Source organism: Maylandia zebra, linkage group LG9 (assembly GCF_041146795.1).
Source record: "Maylandia zebra isolate NMK-2024a linkage group LG9, Mzebra_GT3a, whole genome shotgun sequence".
NCBI classification, from domain to species: Eukaryota; Metazoa; Chordata; class Actinopteri; order Cichliformes; family Cichlidae; genus Maylandia; species Maylandia zebra.
The window spans coordinates 32,517,611-32,540,215 of NC_135175.1; the positions used below are offsets into that span (position 1 = coordinate 32,517,611).

General features: G+C 40.7%; 1 protein-coding gene across 2 annotated transcripts; it reads right to left on the reverse strand.

Moving 5' to 3' along the window:
• Nucleotides 1-1,990: 1,990 nt before the first annotated feature.
• LOC143420360 (uncharacterized) lies at nt 1,991-16,089 on the reverse strand. Of its 2 annotated transcripts, XM_076888372.1 has the most exons (5): nt 15,822-16,089; nt 14,055-14,160; nt 11,124-11,720; nt 3,363-3,959; nt 1,991-2,820 (listed from the first exon to the last, which is right to left on the reverse strand). In XM_076888372.1, the coding sequence occupies exons 2-5, from the start codon at nt 14,070-14,072 to the stop codon at nt 2,593-2,595; spliced, it is 1,440 nt and encodes a 479-aa protein (XP_076744487.1). In that variant the 5' UTR covers nt 14,073-14,160; nt 15,822-16,089; the 3' UTR covers nt 1,991-2,592. The 2 variants fall into 2 exon arrangements, with proteins under 2 accessions (XP_076744487.1, XP_076744488.1); XM_076888373.1 differs by lacking the exon at nt 15,822-16,089 and having other exon boundaries at nt 1,991-2,817; nt 14,055-14,682.
• Nucleotides 16,090-22,605: the final 6,516 nt, after the last annotated feature.

Genomic DNA, 22,605 nt, shown 5'->3' on the forward strand with positions numbered 1-22,605 from the left:
ACAGGTCAGTTGCAAAAACTGACCTGTAATGCTGGAAAGGAGAGTTCGTCCGTTAGTCGAACCTCGGATACAGGAGGAACAATGCGGTTTTCGTCCTGGTCGCGGAACACTGGACCAGCTCTTTATCCTCTCCAGGATACTTGAGGGTGCATGGGAGTTTGCCCAAACAGTCTACATGTGTTTTGTGGACTTGGAGAAGGCATTCGACCGTGTCCCTCGGGGTGTCCTGTGGGAGGTGTTGCGGGAATATGGGGTGTCTGGCCCATTGCTACGGGCCATTCGATCCCTATACAACCGTTGCAAGAGCTTGGTTCGCATTGCCGGCAATAAGTCGGACTCGTTCCCGGTGGGTGATGGGCTCCGCCAGGGCTGCCCTTTGTCTCCGGTTCTGTTCATAATTTTTATGGACAGAATTTCTAGGCGCAGCCAAGTGGCGGAGGGCTTTCGCTTTGGTGGCCTCAGAATCTCATCTCTGATTTTTGCAGATGATGTGGTTCTGTTGGCTTCATCAGGTGAGGGCCTCGCACTGGAACGGTTTGCAGCCGAGTGTGAAGCAGCGGGAATGAGGATCAGCACCTCCAAATCTGAGGCCATGGTTCTCAGCCGGAAAAGGGTGGAGTGCCCACTCCGGGTCGGGGATGAGTTCCTGCCCCAAGTGGAGGAGTTCAAGTATCTCGGGGTCTTGTTCGCGAGTGATGGGAGAAGGGAGCCGGAGATCGACAGACGGATTGGGGCTGCAGCTGCAGTAATGCGGACGCTGCACCGGTCCGTCGTGGTGAAGAGGGAGCTGAGTGTAAAAGTGAAGCTCTCAATTTACCGGTCGATCTACGTCCCTACCCTCACCTATGGCCACGAGCTGTGGGTAGTGACCGAAAGAACGAGATCGCGGATACAAGCGGCAGAAATGAGCTTCCTCCGAAGGGTGGCTGGCCTCTCCCTTAGAGATAGGGTGAGAAGTTCGGCCATCCGGGAGGGGCTCAGAGTAGAGCAGCTGCTGCTCCACATCGAAAGGAGCCAGCTGAGGTGGTTCGGGCATCTGACAAGGATGCCCCCTGGGCGCCTCCTGGGTGAGGTGTTCCAGGCATGTCCCACCGGGAGGAGGCCCCGGGGCAGACCCAGGACACGCTGGAGAGATTATATCTCTCAGCTGGCCTGGGAACGCCTTGGTATTCCCCCGGATAAGCTGGAGGAGGTGGCTGGGGAGAGGGAGGTCTGGGCCTCTTTGCTTAGGCTGCTGCCCCCGCGACCAGGCCCCGGATAAAGCGGATGAAGATGGATGGATGGATGGATGGATAAAGGAGTGTTTGTAAAATAGAATCTCTCGGGAAAATGAAGGTGTGGCAACACACAAATATATATTAGCAATTACATTTCAGCTCGCCTGGACTTTTGTAATAGTCTTTACTCTGGTGTTAGTCTGTCGTCAGTCAGCCGACTGCAGCTGATCCAAAATGCTGCAGCAAGGTTACTAACGGGCACACGCAACCGAGACAACATATCTCCCATACTGGCATCCTTACACTGGCTGCCAGTCAGTTTTTGAATTCATTTTAAGATTTTATTATTTGTTTTTAAGGTGTTGCATAGGTCTGAACCCTCATACCTTTCAGATTATTTAAATTGGTACATTCCTGCAATATCACGGAGGTCTGTGGATCAGATGCTCTTGGCTGTCCACGGTCCACATTAAACACAGAGGAGACCAGGCCTTTGCTGTGACTGCTCCTTAAATTGTGGAACAAACTGTCCATTCACATCAGGACCTCCTCAACATTGGACAGTTTTAAAACCCTTCTAAAAAATGAATGAGTTTGTATAACTTTGGTCTTACTCAAATCGTATAGAAGTATTGTGTTGTATAGCTGGAGACAGCGTTTATACCGCTGTCTGCTTTGGTCGCAAAGCCATCATGGATCTCTGTGGAGATCCGGCTTTTTTTTAGAGTCAGTTAAAATCAAGGCACTCGAAAAGATCCTCTGGAAAAGAGTAATATTCTTGGAACAGAGTTTAATACACAGAATTATACGGACAGTAAGAAATTACACACAGAATATACACAATTTAACATGTTTATCTTACTCATCACCTGTTTAATTTTTCTCAGTACACTAGAAGAACATGTTCATTCACAGCTGCCTCATCACATTTTTACACCTGAATTCTGTGGAGCCTGATCTCAAGGGTTTTGAGTCTGACCCTGAAACCACAAGAAGATCTTTCTGTCTCTTCAGATTCACTGTGATCCAGTGATGGGAGTGATTTCAGCCCTGAGTGATCACGCTGATGTTTGCACAGAGCAGACAATTAGGTGAATGTTTGGGCACATTGGTAACAGTGAAACAGTTTTTTAGTAACGTGGGATCGTTTGTGTTCGGAGTATGAACTGAGATTCCTGAAGCTCTTGTCACACTGGTCACAGCTGTAGTTTCCTTGCATGTGTGTACGTTCGTGCCTGTTACGATTACCTGATTGTAAGAAGCTTTTGTCACAGTGTCTGCACTTGTATGGTTTCTCTCCTGTGTGGACTCGTTTGTGTGTTTTAAGCTCCCATGCAGTAATGAAAGATGACCCACACTGATCACAGACATGCTTTTACACCCCACTGTGAATCAGTTCATGTTTTTTTAAGTGATGTGATGTGGTGAAGCTTCTCCCACATTCTTTACAGTATTTCAGTTTGTCTCCAGTGTGTCTACGTTGATGTACTTTTAAGGTGTATTGGTGACTGAAAGTTTTTCCACAAAGGTCACAACGAAAGTCTTTCCCACCACCACAGCGATGACAGGGTTGAGAACTGGATCCATCTGTGTCGCTCTGCTTCTAAACAAAGACACAAAGACAGTGTAAGTCAGTCCTTCAACACTTTTGTCCTGAACGTCGCCTGAAATAAAGAGCAAATAAAAAACAAACAAAATCATAACTGAAATGAAAATCTGAATAATCACTCAGAGCTGCTTTTTCATGCAGTAGAATTGATGAAACATCAGAATCAGTGAGCTGCAAACTTTCAGCCCCGACCGTGTCCGTGCTATCAGGTGAGAAAGGTGACATCTCACTGATTCTGATCTGCGGGTCGGCGCTTTGTGTTTATGTCTTCGTGCAGAATCCGTGTACCTGCTCTCATTTACTGTTTGGTGGTTGTCGAAATTTTGTGATGTTTCACCTGAGATTCGGGTGTTTCGGGCAAAATAAAATTATATCGATTCAGGAGTTTAATGAATCGATGTCACGTTATCCAAGCCAGAATCGATTTTAATCGGTAAATCGATTATCAAAACCCACCCCTAGCTAACACAGTTTAATGAGCAGAGTTGTTCCAAACAGTCAGGCTAAAATGACAAGTTAAAAATATAAATACATACCTCACAGTAACTGCACTTGTAGAGTCTCTTTCTGGTGTGGATCTGTTGGTGTCGTCTTAGGTAATCTATAGATTTAAAAGTCTTCTCACACAGGTCACATTTATGAGGTTGTTCCTCAGTGTGGGTAAACATGTGTTGTTGTAAATGCTGGTTTCTTGTAAAATGTTTGCCACACTGATCACAGCAGTACACAACATGTCTTGTGTGAATGCGTAGGTGTGTATTTAGGTTCCCTCTCTGGCTGAAGGTTTTCCCACAGATGTCACAGCTGTATGCCTTAATTCCAGAGTGGGTAACTAGATGACTCAGTAAGTACCTACTGTGAGTAAAAGCTTTGCCACACTGATCACAGCTGTATGCTTTAACTCCACTGTGGATGAGTTGGTGTATCTTTAGAGTACTCTTCCTGGAAAAAGACTTTCCACACAAATCACAGCTGAACGGTTTCTCTCCAGTGTGGATGACCTGGTGACGTTTTAGATCATCCTTCCCAGTAAAACCCATCCCACACTCGTCACAGGTGTGTTTTTTCTCTCCCTTTCTTCTGTGAGGTTTGTCGGCCTCCTGAGAGCGCTGACTTCTCGCTCCATGTTGGTCCTGCAGTGACAGAGATACAAACAGAGGCAGTGAGTGAAATGCAGTCGTGGAACAAACTCAACCTTCAAACTCCCTCCATTAACACTAGTTTTAAACCTGAAGGTGGAGTGTGGCACCAAACACCTTAAAGGTCTCTTATCCCCACCTGCTGGTAGTTCTAACACATTACATCCAACCTGCTGTTAAAAATAATTTATGACTGTTTAAACACTCTAAAATCATTTTTTCCTTATTTTCCTTACTTTTACTCCCCACATTAAAAAAAGGACTTTCTACTCATTGTATTTTCAAAACAGACTTTTTACTTTTGATTTGAGGAATTTGAAGGGAGTTATTTCATCACTAAGGGCATCAAACCAATTTGAGCCTGAAAAGTAACACATGAAACATAACGACTTATGTTGTGATTTGGCGCTATATAAATAAAATTGAATTGAAAGACAATCCTGATCGTGTACTAATCATCAGGGTATGAAACATAAAAAGAGATGAAAGAGGCAAAACTGTGAGTCATAGTCAGGAGTTAAAGTGAGACGTTAGGGCTGCACAATCAATCGTTAGAAAATCGCGATCTCAATTCATACTTATGTGCGATCTCATTTACAAATGACAACGATTAAAAAAAAAGGAGAAAAAAAAGATGACGATTGTACCGCATTTTGATCCGGGACATGAAAACAAGCGCTCACTCTTCCTGCTCAACAAATGACATGGGCGGAGCCTTATACCACGTGATACAGAAGCCAGCTTGCTGATAAAATTGGCAGGGGAAAAAACAACGGAGAGCATGTGAGAGATGAAGCTGTAAAGGCCAAGAAAGTGACAGGAGAAAATCCGTCCCGGTCAACCACCCAAACATCAATAACGGGAACCTTATACAGCGCCGTCGAACTCCCGCAGGCACAAAGAAATTACAGAGGCTTTCACTTATCACCTGGCTAAAGATATGGCTCCCATCAACACTGTGCAAAACGAGGGATTTAGGAAAATGATCAACACCTTGGACCAGGGGTCGGCAACCTGCGGCTCCGGAGCCGCATGTGGCTCTTTAGTCCTTACAGTGCGGCTCCGCGTGGTTTGGGAAATAAATTAGAAGTATTTAGCTGAAGTGTATTTTATTTATGTTAGTTCTTTTTTAACTTGTAGTTCTAAATTGGAAGATTATTGTGATATTGAAATATAAAAATAAAATTATATTCTATTTTTTTTTTTCGCTCAAAATAAGCGTCACACTAGCGGAAGCCGATATACCGCCCGAAATGCCGTGCAATTTATCGAGACTTTCAACCCCAGGTAGGCCAATTATGGATCTTCGGATCCACATTATGTCAGCAGCTGTTCTCCACCATGAACTATGTTAAAAACAAACGCCGCTCACGCCTCACAGATGACAGCTTATAGTCCTGTGTAAAGATGAAACTGACTTCGTACAACCCCGATCTGCAGACGCTGTGCGCAGAGGTTCAGGAGCAGAAGTCCCATTGTAAACATATCAGGGCAGACCCGACGATGTTTGTATGAAGATGCTTTTCAGCATCTCTTTATTGAGCACTTTTCACACACGGTTGCTGTACGCATACAGCCGGCTGTAGCTTTTCAGCTCATAGCCCGACACACACCAACACAACAGCATAGAGACCACAGACGTTAAGGCGGCGAGGCGTGATTGCGAATCCCGCTCAGGTGCATCCGCCTCCCCTGCAGCAGCGCTGCAGACCACGCCTCGCCACACACATTAACCAGGTAAAATACATATTTAGGCAGAATTTTGCAAATATCTATTTTTCATCTTTTAGCAGCATAGTGCTTTTTTCCAGTTTTTTTTTTTAAAGTCAGGTCAAGGCTCCAAAAGCCCAAAGGCGATATAAGGGTGGCGGCTCACAGCAGTTTTTCTTTGCTACATGGATCATTTTAGTTCAGCTGGGTGTCTTTCCTTTTGTTATATTTCTTTAAGAGTTCAAAATGTGTTAATTACAGAAATAAAATGTAATTTTCTCTGTAGCACTTCATGGACTTCATAAGCAACACACCTTAGTTGTTCACACAAAGCATAAAGGTAAAAACAATATATACAGTGTTATCTTCATTTGAGATGTCAAAAAGTATTTGCGCCCCCATCGTTTTCTTTTGCGTGGAACCCGGGTCCAAATGGCTCTTTGGGTGTTAAAGGTTGCTGACCCCTACCCTAGACAAACGCTACACAGTGGCATCCCGCAACTATTTTTCAAATGTTGCACTACCTGCTGTGTACTAGGGCTGAACGATTATGGAAAATAATCTAATTGCGATTTTTTGCCCCAATATTGCGATTGCGATGCGATATGCGATTATTTTTTAAGGTCTTTGTCTTCTGTATTATTAAACAAAGACAAGCAATACATCATATAGTATGGCCAATACTATATTACATTAATTTTAAACTGTTCTTTCCTGGAAGACAGACCTCTGTTATGATGACATGAGGTGATGCATGAATTGATGACTGACATTTTTATTTAACTTCTTCAATCACAACAGTATATTTGAACATACACAATAGTTTATTTTTAGCTTACAAACATCTGAGCATAAAGTGCTGACAAGGAACCCTGGTGTAAACATTAAAATGAAAGTCAGTACAATGTGCAGATTGCAGAAATATACATAAAAAAAATCAGTGGCTTTACCACACTCAGTTTTTCGACATCTGTGAACTACTAGACAGTCATTCAATTAAAAAATAATATTAAATAAATAAAACTAATAAATAAAAAATACACACATCTTACTGATCTCTGCAGTCAGTAACATTACACATAAAGTGCAAACATAATAGCAATTGTATAAACACACACACAAACACGCCTTTAAAGTTTAAAGGCGTGAAATTGGACGGTCTAGCCTTCTGATTAGCTAATCAAAAGGCTAGTTCTGATTAGCGTCACCGCTGTCTCGGTGGAGTTTAATAAACTCGGCCGTCTGCTTCTTGCTATCTAAAATATAACCAGACACTGGTGTAAATTCTCGACTGTCTCATACTTCTGTTTAGAGCTGGGCGATAGAACGATAACGATATGTATCGCGATATAACTTTTACTCGATAGAGAAATTAAGCTATCGCGATAGACCTCGCCGCTCTTGTCCTCTTAAAAAAAAAAAAAAAAAAAAAAGGTCAGCCAATCCAAATTAAGTAGCGCAGAGCCGAACCAATCACAGCCGCAGCGTCACGTCGCGTGACTTGTTACGTACCGCACAAGTGCCAAGCCGCACGTGTGTTTGTTTGGGAAGCAGCCAGCGCGTAATGGAGGAAATGAGTGTGCCGACTAGAAAAATCAACCGAGCGTGACCGAAGAGAAAACAGATGATGGTTCCAATGCCGGAGAGATTGTCGAACGGAAGAGCCATAGAAGTGTGACGGTATTTCGGCTATTTCAAGTCTGACAAAAAATAGAGTAGCGTGCACTGTAAATTGTGCCGAAAGCAAGTCTGCAAATACAATAAACTGGTGCATGCGTCACACTGCGCCACGTTATTGTTTCGGTGAAATTAATTTCTACAATACTGTTACTGTTAATTCTACTCTCTGCAGTGTTTAAATGCTTACATATACACAGTTACTGTCCGTCCACACATACGACTCGGTTCTGCTTCTATGCCCCAGCTTTGTTTACTTTTTCCCACCGAGGCTTCTAGACTTCTGATTGGTCAATATTTCTGCACGGTTAGGAATCTAGCGCCACCTGCTGCTTTGGCATGTTCATAGCAGCGTATTCCTTCATTTCTGCCTTTATGTGTGGACGGGATTATTTTTTTAAAACGAAAACAGAAAATCTCCGTTTTCAAAAATACCCGTGTACGTGTGGACGTAGCCTCAGTCTCTGACTGGAAGCGCTAATTCGTCATTCGGCTTTTGTCAGACTAAAGTAACTGTTAAAACAGTTTGAAAAGCTCAGCTATACAACAAGCAGAGATTGAGAATTTCCTTTTAGTTCTCAGTTTATTTGATATTGACAAAAGTTAGTCAGTTTTGTCTGTTCTTCTGTAAAACAAACTAAGATTTATTTTTAGAATTAATATTTTGCTTCTAAGTGGAATTGACAATTTAGTCTGTTTCGTTTGTTCTATTTTGAAACTTAAACGCTTTAGCGGCTGCCTTTTGTGTAGTTTGCAATATTTGCCTTTATTTATCTGAAAAAGTCTCATGTTCCTTAAGTACATCTACCCTGTTGAACTTATTATGGGAAATAAATATTTAAATAAAAACAAGCTGCTGATTATTTCACATTTTACTTGTGAGCAACGGCACATTTAAATCTTACAAATATAGTTATTTGGCTTATATCGTGATAGATATCGTTATCGCCTGAAATGAAAAAAACATATCGTGATATGAAAAAATCTCATATCGCCCAGCTCTACTTCTGTTTAATAAGTTTTCTGTTTGACGTTTAGTCAGCTGTGTGAAAACCAAGGAGGAACCCACCCGGGGGATTAATAAAGTTTTATTTTATCTAATCTAATAACTTTAATCTCAGCCAAACCGATTTACTCACGAACAAACAAAACACTGAAAAAAGCCCAACAATAACATTTTTAGGTTGTCTAAGTGACTTATATATTACGTTTAACCCGAGCAGCGAAACTCCGCGGTGATCTGAAAATGATGTGCCGGGAGTTGTGCCGTTCTCGGCCGCATCAGTAACCCTCGAGCTCCCGGCTAGCTGTCGAGCTGGTGGGTAGCAGACGCCTCTGAAAACGTCGAAGCACTTTTGCAAATATGGGATATCTTGATAAACCGAGCAGATATTTGATGTTTACACAACTACTTTCTCGCCTGAAAATATGTTAAAAGTTTATTTTGTGACCCAGAAAGATTAGTATGAGTAATTTTAAAACTTAGTAGCGGCCGCCATTGCTGGAAACTGGAGTTTGGCTGGGCCGCGCTATGAATTCTGGGATATGGTAGTAATTTGGACAGCCTTCGGCGCGTCGCTGTGACGTAATCGGTCTACAAATGCGGCCTCAGGAGGATGCAGCCCATGAATTGTATAATATAATCGCAGTATAATCGCAGCCTTTGCGGTTAGAAAATTGCACTTGATCATGTCGCGATATTATCGCAAATGCGATATATCGTTCAGCCCTACGGTGTACACGTAGTGTCGAGCAACGGTGGAGACTAAATTGTTCTTATGTTCAGTCTCAACTATTACGAAGTTGATGTGCAGTTAATAAGTGCAATAAATATTTATATTAGAAAAGAAAATCGTGACAGAATCGTGATCTCAATTCTAAGCAAAAAAATTGTGATTCTCATTTTATGCAACATCGTGCAGCCCTATGAGACGTTGTTCTTCTTTCTTTTTTGCACAGCACCTGAACAAACAGGTAATTTCAAATGCAGCGTTTCTATCAACAAACATCAGCAAACACACAAACTGTTTGTGTGCAGTTTGTCTCACAGTGTGTTGCTGGCTAAAGGTCCAGCTGCTGTACATCACAGGGAGAGGAAAGAAAGAGAGCTAACTTCACTCAGAGATGGAGAAAGATAAGACACACAGGACAGGAGAGGAAGAAGAGAGGTTAGATTTAAAGGGAAGGACTGCTCAGTGGGATTCGATCAACTGCAGATTAAAGCTTACATGTAAGTCCTCATGTGTGGAAATCAGACATTGGGTCTGTACTAGAGATGGCACGATACCACTTTTTTTATGTCTGATACTGATATGAATTCGATATAGTGTGTTTTAAATCAATAAAAGTGTTTTTTTAATATCTTGCTGCTTTTTGTATAAGTTCATGCTCAAGTAAAAAAAACAAACAAAAAAAAATACACTGCACCCAAAATATTTCATAGTTCAGCAATATTGATCAATCTAATAAACTTAAACCTGCTCCATCCTCCCTATTCTGGTATTTTAAAGACTAAACACCCTAACTAATAAAGTTCTACAACTCCCAGCAAAAACAAAACAAAACAAAACAAAAAAACAAAAAACAAAAAACAAAATGGGAACCACCCACCCTCCACCTCATGATACTTGCAAGGAAATCAATTATTTTTCAAGAACATTTAAATAGATTCAACATCTTCAACAGATTTGCAGACTGCACAGATGGTACCTTCCCAAAGGAAAAAGTGCTATAGCTTACTAGGGTATATTAGACTTAACAGTTACTATATACAGTAATGAACTTCTATACATTTTACATCAGATTAAAACTTTGGGTGTAAGCTTCGTATAATTATTTATTAAAAGCTAGACATTTTAAATGAGAATAAGAAAGAAAAATATGTCTTTGTGCCCCCTTTTCCCTGTTAATGCCCTATCGGCCCCCCTGGCTAAACTTTGCTAGATCCGCCCCTGCACAGTTACCAGCCATCAGTTACGTAGAAAAAGATCCTGGTGTGGAACGTAAATAAATTCTAACAACAGCTTATCAAGCTTAAACGTGCTGCAGTTGTTCAGCCGCTGGTTTCCTCTTTCTGGTGCGAAGTGGGCCAAAAACAAACAAGAGAGACGGACTCGCGACAGAAAAGCCGATCAGCTGATCATTAAGCAGTTTCATGATTGAAGTAGCAGCAGGAGAGGGAGAGAGAGAGAAGAGGCAGTCGCTCCATATATCGGTTGTTAAGCTTAACGCTGGAATGCTTTACAAACATTCAGAGATGAACTTACACACTTGCTTTACTTCTCTCTGGGAAAACTTCCTCGGAGATGAAATGCCGGATTGGTAGCGAGGCTCCAAATGTTCAAACAGACTGCAGACAGGTCCCGCGCGCCACAACCACTCTATCACGTGATGCATACTGCTGCCACATGCTATGGTTATGAGCCGAGTTACGCCATGTCACAAGTTTTGTGAGGTGCTTTGTTGATATTTAATGGATCAGATTACATTTTTTATTTCTCTCCGATATCCGATCCAGTAATTTACGTCAGTATCAGACAGATACCGATACATAATATCGGATCGGTCCATCTCTAGTCTGTACATATGACATTATGTCTTTTTTTCAGATTATGAAACTTGCTGCAAAACAATCTGAGGCAGATTAACTGTGCCACCTCAGATGCAGCCTTTTTCATGCAGTAGAATTGCTAACATGCTAACACAGTTTAATGAGCAGAGTTGTTCCAAACAGTCAGGCTAAAATGACAAGATAAAAACATAAATACATACCTCACAGTAACTGCGCTTCGAGAGTCTCTTTCTGGTGTGGATCTGTTGGTGTTGTCTCAGGTAATGTGGAGATTTAAAAGTCTTCTCACACAGGTCACATTTATAAGGTCTCTCCTCAGTGTGGGTCAACATGTGGCGTTGTAACTGCGTGTTGGTTATAAACTGTTTGCCACACTGTTCACAGCAGTACACAACATGTCTGGTGTGAATGCGTAGGTGTTTATTTCGGTTCCCTAACTGGCTGAAGGTTTTCCCACAGATGTCACAGCTGTATGCCTTAATTCCAGAGTGGGTAACTAGATGAGCCTTTAAGTTGCAACTGTGAGTAAAAGCTCTTCCACACTGATCACAGTTGTACGCTTTAACTCCACTGTGGATGAGTTGGTGTCTTTTTAGAGTACTCTTCCAGGAAAAAGACTTTCCACACAAGTCACAGCTGAATGGTCTCTCTCCAGTGTGGATGACCTGATGATGTTTTAGTGACTCTTTCCCAATAAAATCCTTCCCACACTCGTCACAGGTGTGTTTTTTCTCTCCCTTTCTTCTGTGAGGTTTGTCGGCCTCCTGAGAGCGCTGACTTCTCGCTCCATGTTGGTCCTGCAGTGACAGAGATACAAACAGAGGCAGTGAGTGAAATGCAGTCGTGGAACAAACTCAACCTTCAAACTCCCTCCATTAACACTAGTTTTAAACCTGAAGGTGGAGTGTGGCACCAAACACCTTAAAGGTCTCTTATCCCCACCTACTGGTAGTAGAAACACATTACATCCAACCTGCTGTTAAAAATAATTTATGACTGTTCAAACACTCTAAAATCATTTTTTCCTTATTTTCCTTACTTTTACTCCCCACATTTAAAAAAAGGACTTTCTACTCATTATATTTTCAAAACAGACTTTTTACTTTCGGTTTGAGGAATTTGAGGGGAGTTATTTCATCACTAAGGGCATCAAACTGATTTGAGCCTGAAAAGTAACACATGAAACACAATCCTGATCGTGTACTAATCACCAGGGTATGAAACATAAAAAGAGATGAAAGAGGCAAAACTGTGAGTCATAGTCAGGAGTTAAAGTGAGATGTTAGGGCTGCACAATTAATCGTTAGAAAATCGCGATCTCAATTCATACTTATGTGCGATCTCATTTACAAATGACAACAATTTAAAAAAAAAAAAAAAAGATGACGATTGAACCGCATTTTGATCCGGGACATGAAAACAAGCGCTCACTCTTCCTGCTCAACAAATGACAGGGCCGGAGCCTTATACCACGTGATACAGAAGCCAGCTTGCTGATAAAATTGGCAGGGGAAAAAACAACGGAGAGCATGTGAGAGATGAAGCTGTAAAGGCCAAGAAAGTGACAGGAGAAAATCCGTCCCGGTCAACCACCCAAACATCAATAACGGGAACCTTATACAGCGCTTCCCTATACCCGTCGAACTCCCGCAGGCACAAAGAAATTACGGAGGCTATCACTTATCACCTGACCAAAGATATGGCTCCCATCAACACTGTGCAAAACGAGGGATTTAGGAAAATGATCAACACCCTAGACCAGGGGTCGGCAACCTGCGGCAACACCCTAGACAAACGCTACACGGTGCCGTCCCGCAACCATTTTTCTATTGTTGCACTACCTGCTCTATACACGCAGCGTCGAGCAACGGTGGAGACAGAATTTCAAGCAGTACAACATTTTGCGGCAACAACAAAACGTGAGACATTTGTTGTTTTTATGTTTATTTATTGTTTTTATGTTCAGTCTCAACTGTTACGAAGTTGATGTGCAGTTAATAAGTGCAAGAAATATTTATACTGGAAAAGAAAATCGTGAGAGAATCGTGATCTCAATTCTAAGTCAAAAAAATCGTGATTCTCATTTTATGCAAAATCGTGCAGCCCTAGTACATCCACAGAGAGCAGCAGGTCAGCTGATCACAGCCTGTACTTGAAGAAAATCTACTGGAGCTCTCAACAGAAATTATTGTGAGCTGTGATTCTTTTCCCCACGCTGAGCCACTACAGCTGATTTTAGGGTTCCCACCTGCTCAATCCCACTTTAACCTCTTCCCTGCTCATGTTCCTGTTTAGAGGCAAAGTCACCCTCTACAGTGTAGGCAACAGAAAATACACACGTGTTTTATTTTCCTTCATTTTCTACTTAACTGATTCAAACAGAGAACCTTTATTAGAAATAAATAGTTTGTACTTCATTTACTAATCTTATTTTATTATTACATTAATAAAGCACAAGGTTCAGTTAACTTTGGATAAAAACATGTGGTTAAAAAGTTCTTCAAGGAGCTACTTTTACTTTTTTACTCTGATTACATTTCAGAGCCTGTACTTTTTCACTGTTACTTAAGGAAAGAAGGTGAATGAATACTTTTACTGAAGTATTTTTTAACACTAATATCTGTACTTCTACTTAAGTATAGAGTAAATGTACTTTTGCCTCCTCTGATCATTTCTATAATATTATTTATATCAGTGATGGCCAAATGAAGCTTTCTGAAACACTGAAGCTTGTATTGAAAAAGGTTCATTACTCAAAGCTTTTCAACACAGTCCTCTTTGGTGACATCTGCTGGCCAAAAATGTGAAGAGCAGCTTGAATCTACAAATCAAACTGAAGAGCTTCATTATAATTGCCCACTCTACAGAGCTCAGCTGACAGCTTCTGTCTGATATCGGGCTGCTGTTGTGGTGCTTTGAATGTGTATTTTTGGGGATGATGAAAAAAATGTTTTGTCTGTTTGATTAATAAATATTTTTTATGAATAAACCTTCCTTATTTTAACATGTGCTGTGGTCTCTAAAAAACAACATAATATATAATAATATGCAACACAGTCATATAACAGGTTGGGAGGATGAGAGTTTTAGACGTGACTGATTATTTGGTGAAACTGTGATATTTTCCTCACCTCCTGTGTTGAGCTCATTGTTTCCTCTGTAGTGACTCAGCTGAGTCCAGATGGCTGAAAATGTTCCTCTGCTGCTCCGTCAGACTCTTCTCCTCCTGCTGATCAGCTGGGACACAAAACAGATCTTTGTTAGGCTCCACACTGCACTGAAGAGTCAAAGTGTCTCATATGTTCATCTGACAACACAAAGTACAAATTTCACTCTGATTGCTTGTAGAAATCTTGTGAGACGTGTTGTGCTGCAAAGTGAGGAAACTCTCTCACTCACTTATACTTCAGGAGGAACTTTGTGACATTGGCTCTAATATTCTAAGCAGCCCTTTACTATGACAGGGCCAGAAAGTCCTATTTGAAGGTTTGGGAGAAGGACCATGTTAAAGGTGGATTGGGGTTTATACACTTTGTTATGATACAGGTAAGGCTGTAAGAGCCTGAGAAGGTGTCCTGAATGAACCTCTAAAACCAGTTTTCAGCTAACGACTCTGCTTCAGTCTGGAAAACAGCAACTACAAGTTTAAAGACTCCATCAACAATTCACACCCAGCAACAGCCTGAACAGCTCCTCCTGTGGTTTCCACAAACAGGGACAGACCTGTTACTCCCCCACCCCACACTTTCAACTCCTTCAGCCCCCCAGTCCCACCACCTCCACCACTCCTAAAAGTTTGATTCTGTGCAGCCATTCCCCAACTCTCTGAACGGTACTGTCCTGATTCTTTGAAGTTGGGCTGAGAACAAAAAAACATTACTCAGATCTTGTCCAGTCAACAACAATTATTTATTAAGCACATATGTGGGAGATGTACACGACACCACCCTCAGCGTAGTCCAGTAGATCTCAAAGAGGAAGCACTTCGATACACAGTTTTACATGTCAGGGTTCACGCCCCTTCATGCGTAAGCAGATAACATAACATGCACGATAGTTGTCTGCAACTCCTTTTATAGTATTGGTGTTTGTTCCTCACTAACGGTTTCAGCACTCTCTCACCTCCATCTGTTTCCTGTTTCTCGTTGTGAGGCCCCATGATCGTATATGACACATCCTGAGTACATCCTGTTCTAATCTGCGCAGGCACGTATGCAGTTACAAGCAAAACACTACTTTAAATGTCTTCCAGTTTAAACCTTCTATAACCTCTTGATTAATGTTGTTTTATTTAAAATTACAACATTTATATTTCCCACAGTACTCATGGTCATTGATCAGTGGTTTCAGTGCTTTCCTTCCTGCTTTGACTGCAGCTGTGTTTGACACAGGAAGACATTATTACATTCTTCATGATTATACTTTATTCTTTTTGGGGGAAGTGCAGCTTTAAACCTTCACATGATTCAAGTCAAACCAACAAATCAATCTGAACGATCACAGGTGGGAAAAACTTCTGTAGACAAAATGAAATAAAACCCAACATTGAATCCACAACATGATTAAAAACATGGTTCTCCCAAATCACCAAGAGCTGCAAATTAACCACCACAATATATTTTTATTCTCTGTGCTTTCAAATATGAACACTGTTTACTTTCATCTCTGTTTCATTAGTTTTTGTTAACATCTTCCTGTGCATCACAGCAAACACTCAACTTCTCCCAGCATGCTGAGCTAATGATTAGTTTGTGTTTTTCTCCAAACACTCTCTCGCTCTTCTCTCAACGTGTTCACAATAAACTGTGAACAGACACCGAGGAGAGCAGCAGAAGACCTCATTCAGGAGCTAAACTCAACATGAACTGAACTCACAGTAAAGTTAGCTCGGTGCTTACCTTTAGATGAGCCCACAAACCGAGAGAAACTCCGCGATGAAGCTGCAACTCTTTCCAAACACAGGAAACAGATCAGGGAGCAGAGACCCACGTGGTTCACGCTGATCTCAGCTACGATCCAGGAGACAAGGGTGGGCAGATCGATGCAGATATCGATCCAAACGGCGGTACTACTTTATTCTCTTTGAATGAAAAAGCAGCTCTCTGTGCAAACACCTCCTCTCGTGGAACGTTCTTACTTTGCTCCGCCCCTTCTTCTTCTCCTTTATGGTTTATTGGCAGTTGTCAAACAACATAATGGTGCTTTACCACCATAAACTGGTGTGGAGTGTGAACTGGAACGTCGACCCTCAAATCCTCCCAAACAATTTTTTCTCCTATTCTCTGGTGGTGGTCAGAGGGCCCGGTGGCGCCAGTGTCCGGCAGCCTCGCCTCTGTCAGTGCGCCCCAGGGTGGCTGTGGCTACATTGTAGCTGCCATCGCCAGTGTGTGAATGTGTGTGTGAATGGGTGAATGACTGAATGTAGTGTGAAGCGCTTTGGGGTCCTTAGGGACTAGAAAAGCGCTATACAAATGCAGGCCATTTACCATTTATTAAAAAGTAGAAAGTAAAAAGTTATTACAATATACATTATTATCATGTTCGTACAATATAAATATTATATTGCACGAACATGAAAAGTATATTGTTAGAACAATAAAATTTTCACATTATAACATGATATAGCTCTATTTTTCTTTTGCCTGGGTGGCAGCTCTACGCTTACGTACTCAGATGAGCTTGCCTCATCCTACAAGTTGTGCCTCCATCTCTTGTGTGCAGATCACACGCTGCACTGCCGTGCTGCTCCACCTTTTCTCTGTCATTTCTGTGTTTGTGCATGCGCAGTGTGAGAGGCTGCGTTGAGGGGCGACAGGATTTCAAACAGGTTTGATTATCATGTGACCATACGATTGATGATTGGGAGCTGGTCGTGAGGTGTTAACTGCTTTTCATTACCCCATGTATATGACACGATGCACACACGATTAAGGCAAAACACGGGCCGATCCCCAAAACGGTTGCGCAACTGACAAATCGGCTCAAAATGGGCCAAAAGTCGCACAGTGTATGGCCAGCTTTTGGAGGCTAGCTCCAAACAAACATCTGCAGCTTTGCAGTGTATACAGCAATATAATGACCAGACCTAATTCTTTTGAAAACCATACATCTTTCCACAGGTCTCCACTTCATCAGACATCACCTAGACACAGAGCTGGATGAGGCCAGCACAAACAGCAGCCTATTCGACGAAGATGATGGATCCATGGGGTCAGGAAAGCCAGAAGCAGGGCTGGAACGGTACCTTTCATGTCCATTCACTGGAGGCGTGGATCTATTGCATGGCGTTCCTCACATCAAGAAGCTGTCAATCAAAGTCAACACAGCTCTTCCTGCATCTGGAGCTTGTGAAGGACTTCTCAGTCATGCAGGACTCCTGTTCACTGCTAAACAGTCACAACTTCACAGAAAGAACCTTGAGAGCAAACTGCCGCTGAAGCTTAACCATCACCTCACTGAGTGAAGAAATGGCACATGTTTGCTAAATATGCAGAAATAGATGCACACCCATACAATTTATGGTAAACTGAGCTGGCTTGTATGTACATGAGGAAGATGTCTCGTTCTGTTTTCTCTGAGGCTGCTGTGCCATTTGGAGCAAAATTAATATAAAGTTTACAGCATATCTTGTCACTGGAAATTGTTTGCACTGTTTATATATTTATATTATTTACTGTAGGTATTGGTGAAAAAAGCTTGTTTGAAAAATGTTGTGAAAATCTGGAAATTAGAATTGTTGTGCCTTATTTTGTTGATGTTTTTACACATATTCCTTTTGAAAATGGTAAAATTTGTATATTTATTTATTTTTGTTTGTCTGATAACATTTATTTAAAAAATAAATTGGACATTTCAAACAGTTACTCACTACTTGAGTAGTCTTTTCGCCAAGTACTTTTTTACTCTTACTTGAGTAACTTTGTTGACGACTACTTTTCACTTTTACTTCAGTAATAATATTTTAAAGTAATGCTACTCTTACTTGAGTACAATTTTTGGATACTCGACCCACCTCTGATTGTTCCTGGTTTCTGTTCTCTTCCTGCGGCTCACCTCACCTATTCTCATGTTACCATTTCTCAGTGTTGAGACTGCGTCTCTGTGTCTGTCTTGTATTTCCTGTTTTACTTTGACAGTCTGTGTCTTGTGTCATGTCTTCAGCTCTGCTCCCCGCCTCGTCACATCTATTTAATTGAAGCTGTGTTCCCACCTGTTCTCCATCCTCTCATTTCTTTGTGTATATTTGCTGTGTGTTTGCTTCTACTCCATGTCGGATCGTGTGTTTGTCATCTCGGTGTTTCACTCTGCATTTCCTCCTTTGTGTTTGTCTCATGCTCCTTGTTCCTGGTTGTCAGGTTTTTGCTATGTTCTCCATGTTTCACTTGATCCTCTGTTTAGCTGTTTCCAGTTTAGGTTTTCCTTCAGTTCCCTGTTTGCTTCTTATTTTGTAGCGTCGTGTCCAGCCAATAATAAAGGCTCACTTTCTTTGTTTTTGTTAAATTCACCTCTCCACAGATTCTGCCTCACTGACTGTGACTATTTCTACATCTCTCCCATTCAAAAACACTCCATACACAGTTTATTTTATGTAATATTCAATATTAACCTGTAAATTTAGTCTTTTCAAGGAAGCATTTTTTTCTTTTTATGGCATAGAAGCTTTATTTATGTAGATTTTCTACTGCTAAGCAGAATAAGAAGAACAAACATGAACATTAAAGGCCTGGACAAACTTGAAACCAGTATTAGATAAAAACCTCAACAAGCAGATGACCCCCTATGAGCAAACACTTTGTGAAGGTGGGAAGAAAAAGCAGAGAGAAGAGTCTGTTTCCCAAATCCAAACTGGAAGCTGGTTCAACAGGAGAGAGGTCTGATATCTGAAAGCTCTGCTCTCATTCTAGTTTTCAAAACTAATAACCAAAAGTACGACTGCAGTCTGAGAGCGACGTGCTCTGTTGGGATCATAAGGTACTACAGTATAAGGTCTTTAAGAAATGATGGGGCCTGATTATTCAGGACTTTATATTCAATTCTAGATTTAACATGGAGCCAGTGAAGAGAAGCTAACAAGGTAGAAAGATGATTTGTCTGCTGTCAGGACTCTAACTCCAGCATTTTGGATTAACTGGAAGCTTTTTAGAACGACGTGATCATAAAGGAATTACAAAAGTCGAGTCGAGTCAAGTATGTGTGAACAAAACAAGATAAACATGAACAAAATCTCACTTTAACGTGCACTTTTACTAATTCTGTACTATCTAGTTTTACATGAAATATCAACTTTATATTGACATTTTTACTTTACTCTTGAATTAGTATTTCATCTGTTATTGTTTTTTCCATGTAATTCTCAAAGCAGTAATAATATGTTGGGTTTAATGAGTATGGTTTACTTTAGATTTTTTTCATATATATTTTTGACCTTAAACTAAAAACATTTTCTATGACAGCTTTGAACGCTCACGTTGTTCCTGATAGATGGAAAACCTGCTTTAGATTTGTGTTTTGAAGTCATCTGACTAACACAGCCTAATCTGCACTACACAATGCCTTTGAATGGGTGTTTTCATGTATCAGACTCTTGTTCACACTCACAAATTTATGACAAAGTACAGAACAAAACACAGTTAAAGAGATGGAGGAACTTTCTTCTGTTTTACATTGGGATTAAAGTTTCAGCCATTTCAGTTATTTGATATCTAATATGTCAGTTTTATCTGAGGTAGACGTCTCTGGCTGGACACAGACTTTGATGCTCAGCGTTTACGGTACAGAGCAGCTTTTCCTGCACAATATACAAAATACATCTCATGGCTATATTATGTTTGCTGCTTATGTTGATTATGAGGTTAATATCCAGCTGTTGCACTAAATGAAAAACACTTAAAATGAGCAGTGTTACAATTTATGAAACTGATCAAAGATTTTATTACTAAAACATGCAGGAGTGGTTTTTAACTTAAAGGAGCCATAATAAGTCATGATACATTCATACAATATGCATAAGAGGGCAGACCATGTTTCATTCATACATCCTTCTACCAGTAATCTAGTTCATCAGTTTGTAGCTTCACATAACAAAAGTAATTTTCGTTACAGGTTTTTCAATCACGTTTGTTTTTGTGTGAAGACGAACTACACGTACCAGACCTTTCTTATCTGCAAAGGTTGTTATGATTTTTCAGAATACCCAAGACCTTCGAGGTTTTTACATTGGGATCTAACCATGACAACATCTCCAGGCACAAAACAACTTTTTATCCATTTCTGTCATTCTTGTAGCAGTGGTAAATATTCTCAAATCCAGTTTCCAGAGAGGTCTGTAATGTACTGGATTTGTTCCCACCTTCTTTTCTGTCAAATAGTCCTGGAGGGAGAGCTGGTTTTCACTTCATGACAAGCAATAACTTTGTGATGTTGCATTAAACATGAGTCAGTATCTAAAAAGTAATCCCTTCAAGGTTATATATATATATATATATAAACAGACCTGACCCTGGCTTCCAAAACCCATGACTTTGTGCCTGTGACTTTTGCGACTTTCTGAGTTCTGTATATAGTGTGTACATTAGTTTTCATTGTAAATAGCACTGGAACAGAAGGTGTGAGCTGCCTTATTGTTTTCCCTTGCACTGTTTTCTCCTGTGGTCTCTATGGTCAACTGACTTAGTGAATCAAATGCCTCAAAAGACCCGATTCACTTTGGTGAGTGACTCATTAAAACTCGATTCAGTAAAAAGAATCAAATTTACCATCACTATTGCTCACTTGCTTTGCTCGACTGAGCGGACTTCCTGTTCAATAAAGGCGTTTCTAAAGTGCATTACTTGGAGCAACCACAGAGGATGTTGTAAACACATAACAAATAACAACTGACTGAGAATGATATTTTAGTGATACACTTTACAACTTTTAGTGATAACAGAACATTTTCAATAATTAATTAATTACATGTGTCATAAATATTTATGTAATTAATTATTGCCACATTTAATTAATTATTTAAGGGTGTATTTAATTAATTCGTTATGGCAGTCCTGGCATTCCATAAGATTCAAGAATTACAGGATTTCTGTAAAATAAATCATGTTTACATGAAATAAACAGAAAGGAGTTGTGACAACAAAATCTCAGCAAACTATCTACTGGAGTGGTTGGTCACTGAAAGTGATCCACTTACATTTTGTTAATTTGGTGGAGGTTTGTTTGTTTTGTTCCTGTGAAGAAACGTGTGGTGGACAAGGCCACTGTTTGCTGATATTTCTTAAGGGGTGTCGCCAACTTGTAAACAGGTAACTGAACAATACATATGAAGCCATATGGGAGGAATATTCCTGCTGCGGTCAGTTGTTCAGTGTAGGGGATGTCCTGTTTTCATTTATAGATTGCCAAGCTGCTGCTTTGCCTGGATGGATTTCTGGCTGCAGGGCCGAGGTCCGATACACACGTGTTTATTTTTATTTGTTATAGGCTGGTTTAAGTCAACAGTGAAGAGCTGAAGATTTTTGTGACGGCTGCGGCTGCCAATGTTGTTTTGTTTATATGTTTTATTCCACTGTATAAGGAGGCAGCAACGCATGTATTGATTGTATTTTAGAGTGATTTACTTTTTACATTGTTGCAGACATTCAAGGCGCTGCGCAGAAACAAAAAATTTTCTTGCAGTTTTTGCATTCAACGCAGCGAGTTTTAGTGGAGACGACACTAAAGATTTTCCGTTTTATTTTGTGTTTCCCAGTTGGGGTAAAGTGTGTATTGGAGTCCCCCCCCCCCAACGTGTAATAAATGTTGATTAGTTTTTAACAGGTTCCCTGTCGCGCCGATCCTGTCTCCCACTTACAATCAGAGATAGGCAGTAACGCGTAATCTGATTACTTTTTTCAAGTAACGAGTACAGTAAGGGATTACTATTGCAAAAATGGTAATTAGATTACTGTTACTTTAACGTAGGAACGCTGCGTTACTGCGTTATTAAAGCCGTGATTTTTTGCGAGAATGTCTCATGACAGTGACGTAAGCAAGTGCGACGTTCGTGACAACAGCGACGTTCGTGACAACAGCTGTGTGGAGATCAACAATGGATCATATATCGAGTGCGGGAGAGAGTATGAGCGTGCAGCGTTTAAAGCGTGGAAGTACTGACCTTACTTTGAGTTTGATTCCATAAAAAGTGACAAAAACATTTGTGTCCGTTGTGCATGGGAAGAAAACTTCTTTTAACAGCGGAAAACCCTCCCCTGAACTTCCAAGCAAGCACCGAGTGTGCTACCACGTTATTGGAAATTCACAGATTCTTTCACTGACCACTGCGGCACACCTGCACCAGGGTAAACCTCCGCCTACCCCACTCCTGCTTTACAGGTGAAAATAGAGCAACAGGACCGCTGAGTCTTTGACTTTATTTATTTTCTGCTTTCGTTTTACTTGCATCTATTTGAAAGAGTGAGTGTAAACACAAAAAAATATTTTATTTTATGTGCTGGAATGTGCAGAAAATAGGTTTAAATGTTAAACTAATTTCTTCCAGTCAGAGAATGTTGCATATAATTAAAATTTTGCTTGATGCATAAAGTTAAAAGATTAAAACTAATAAAACAAGTTTAAAAAATAAACGTTTCCATTTCATTACATTTTGTATGATGGATTATGTAGAAAAAGTAGATTTAGGCTGAAAGATCT

Excerpts from the sequence above, each read along its gene's own strand:
- LOC143420360 (XM_076888372.1), bottom strand. Across the intron at positions 3,960-11,123 it reads CGAAGCGCAGTTACTGTGAG|GACCAACATGGAGCGAGAAG; the intron begins GTATGTATTTAT and ends CTGTCACTGCAG. Across the intron at positions 2,821-3,362 it reads ACAAGTGCAGTTACTGTGAG|AAGCAGAGCGACACAGATGG; the intron begins GTATGTATTTAT and ends GTCTTTGTTTAG.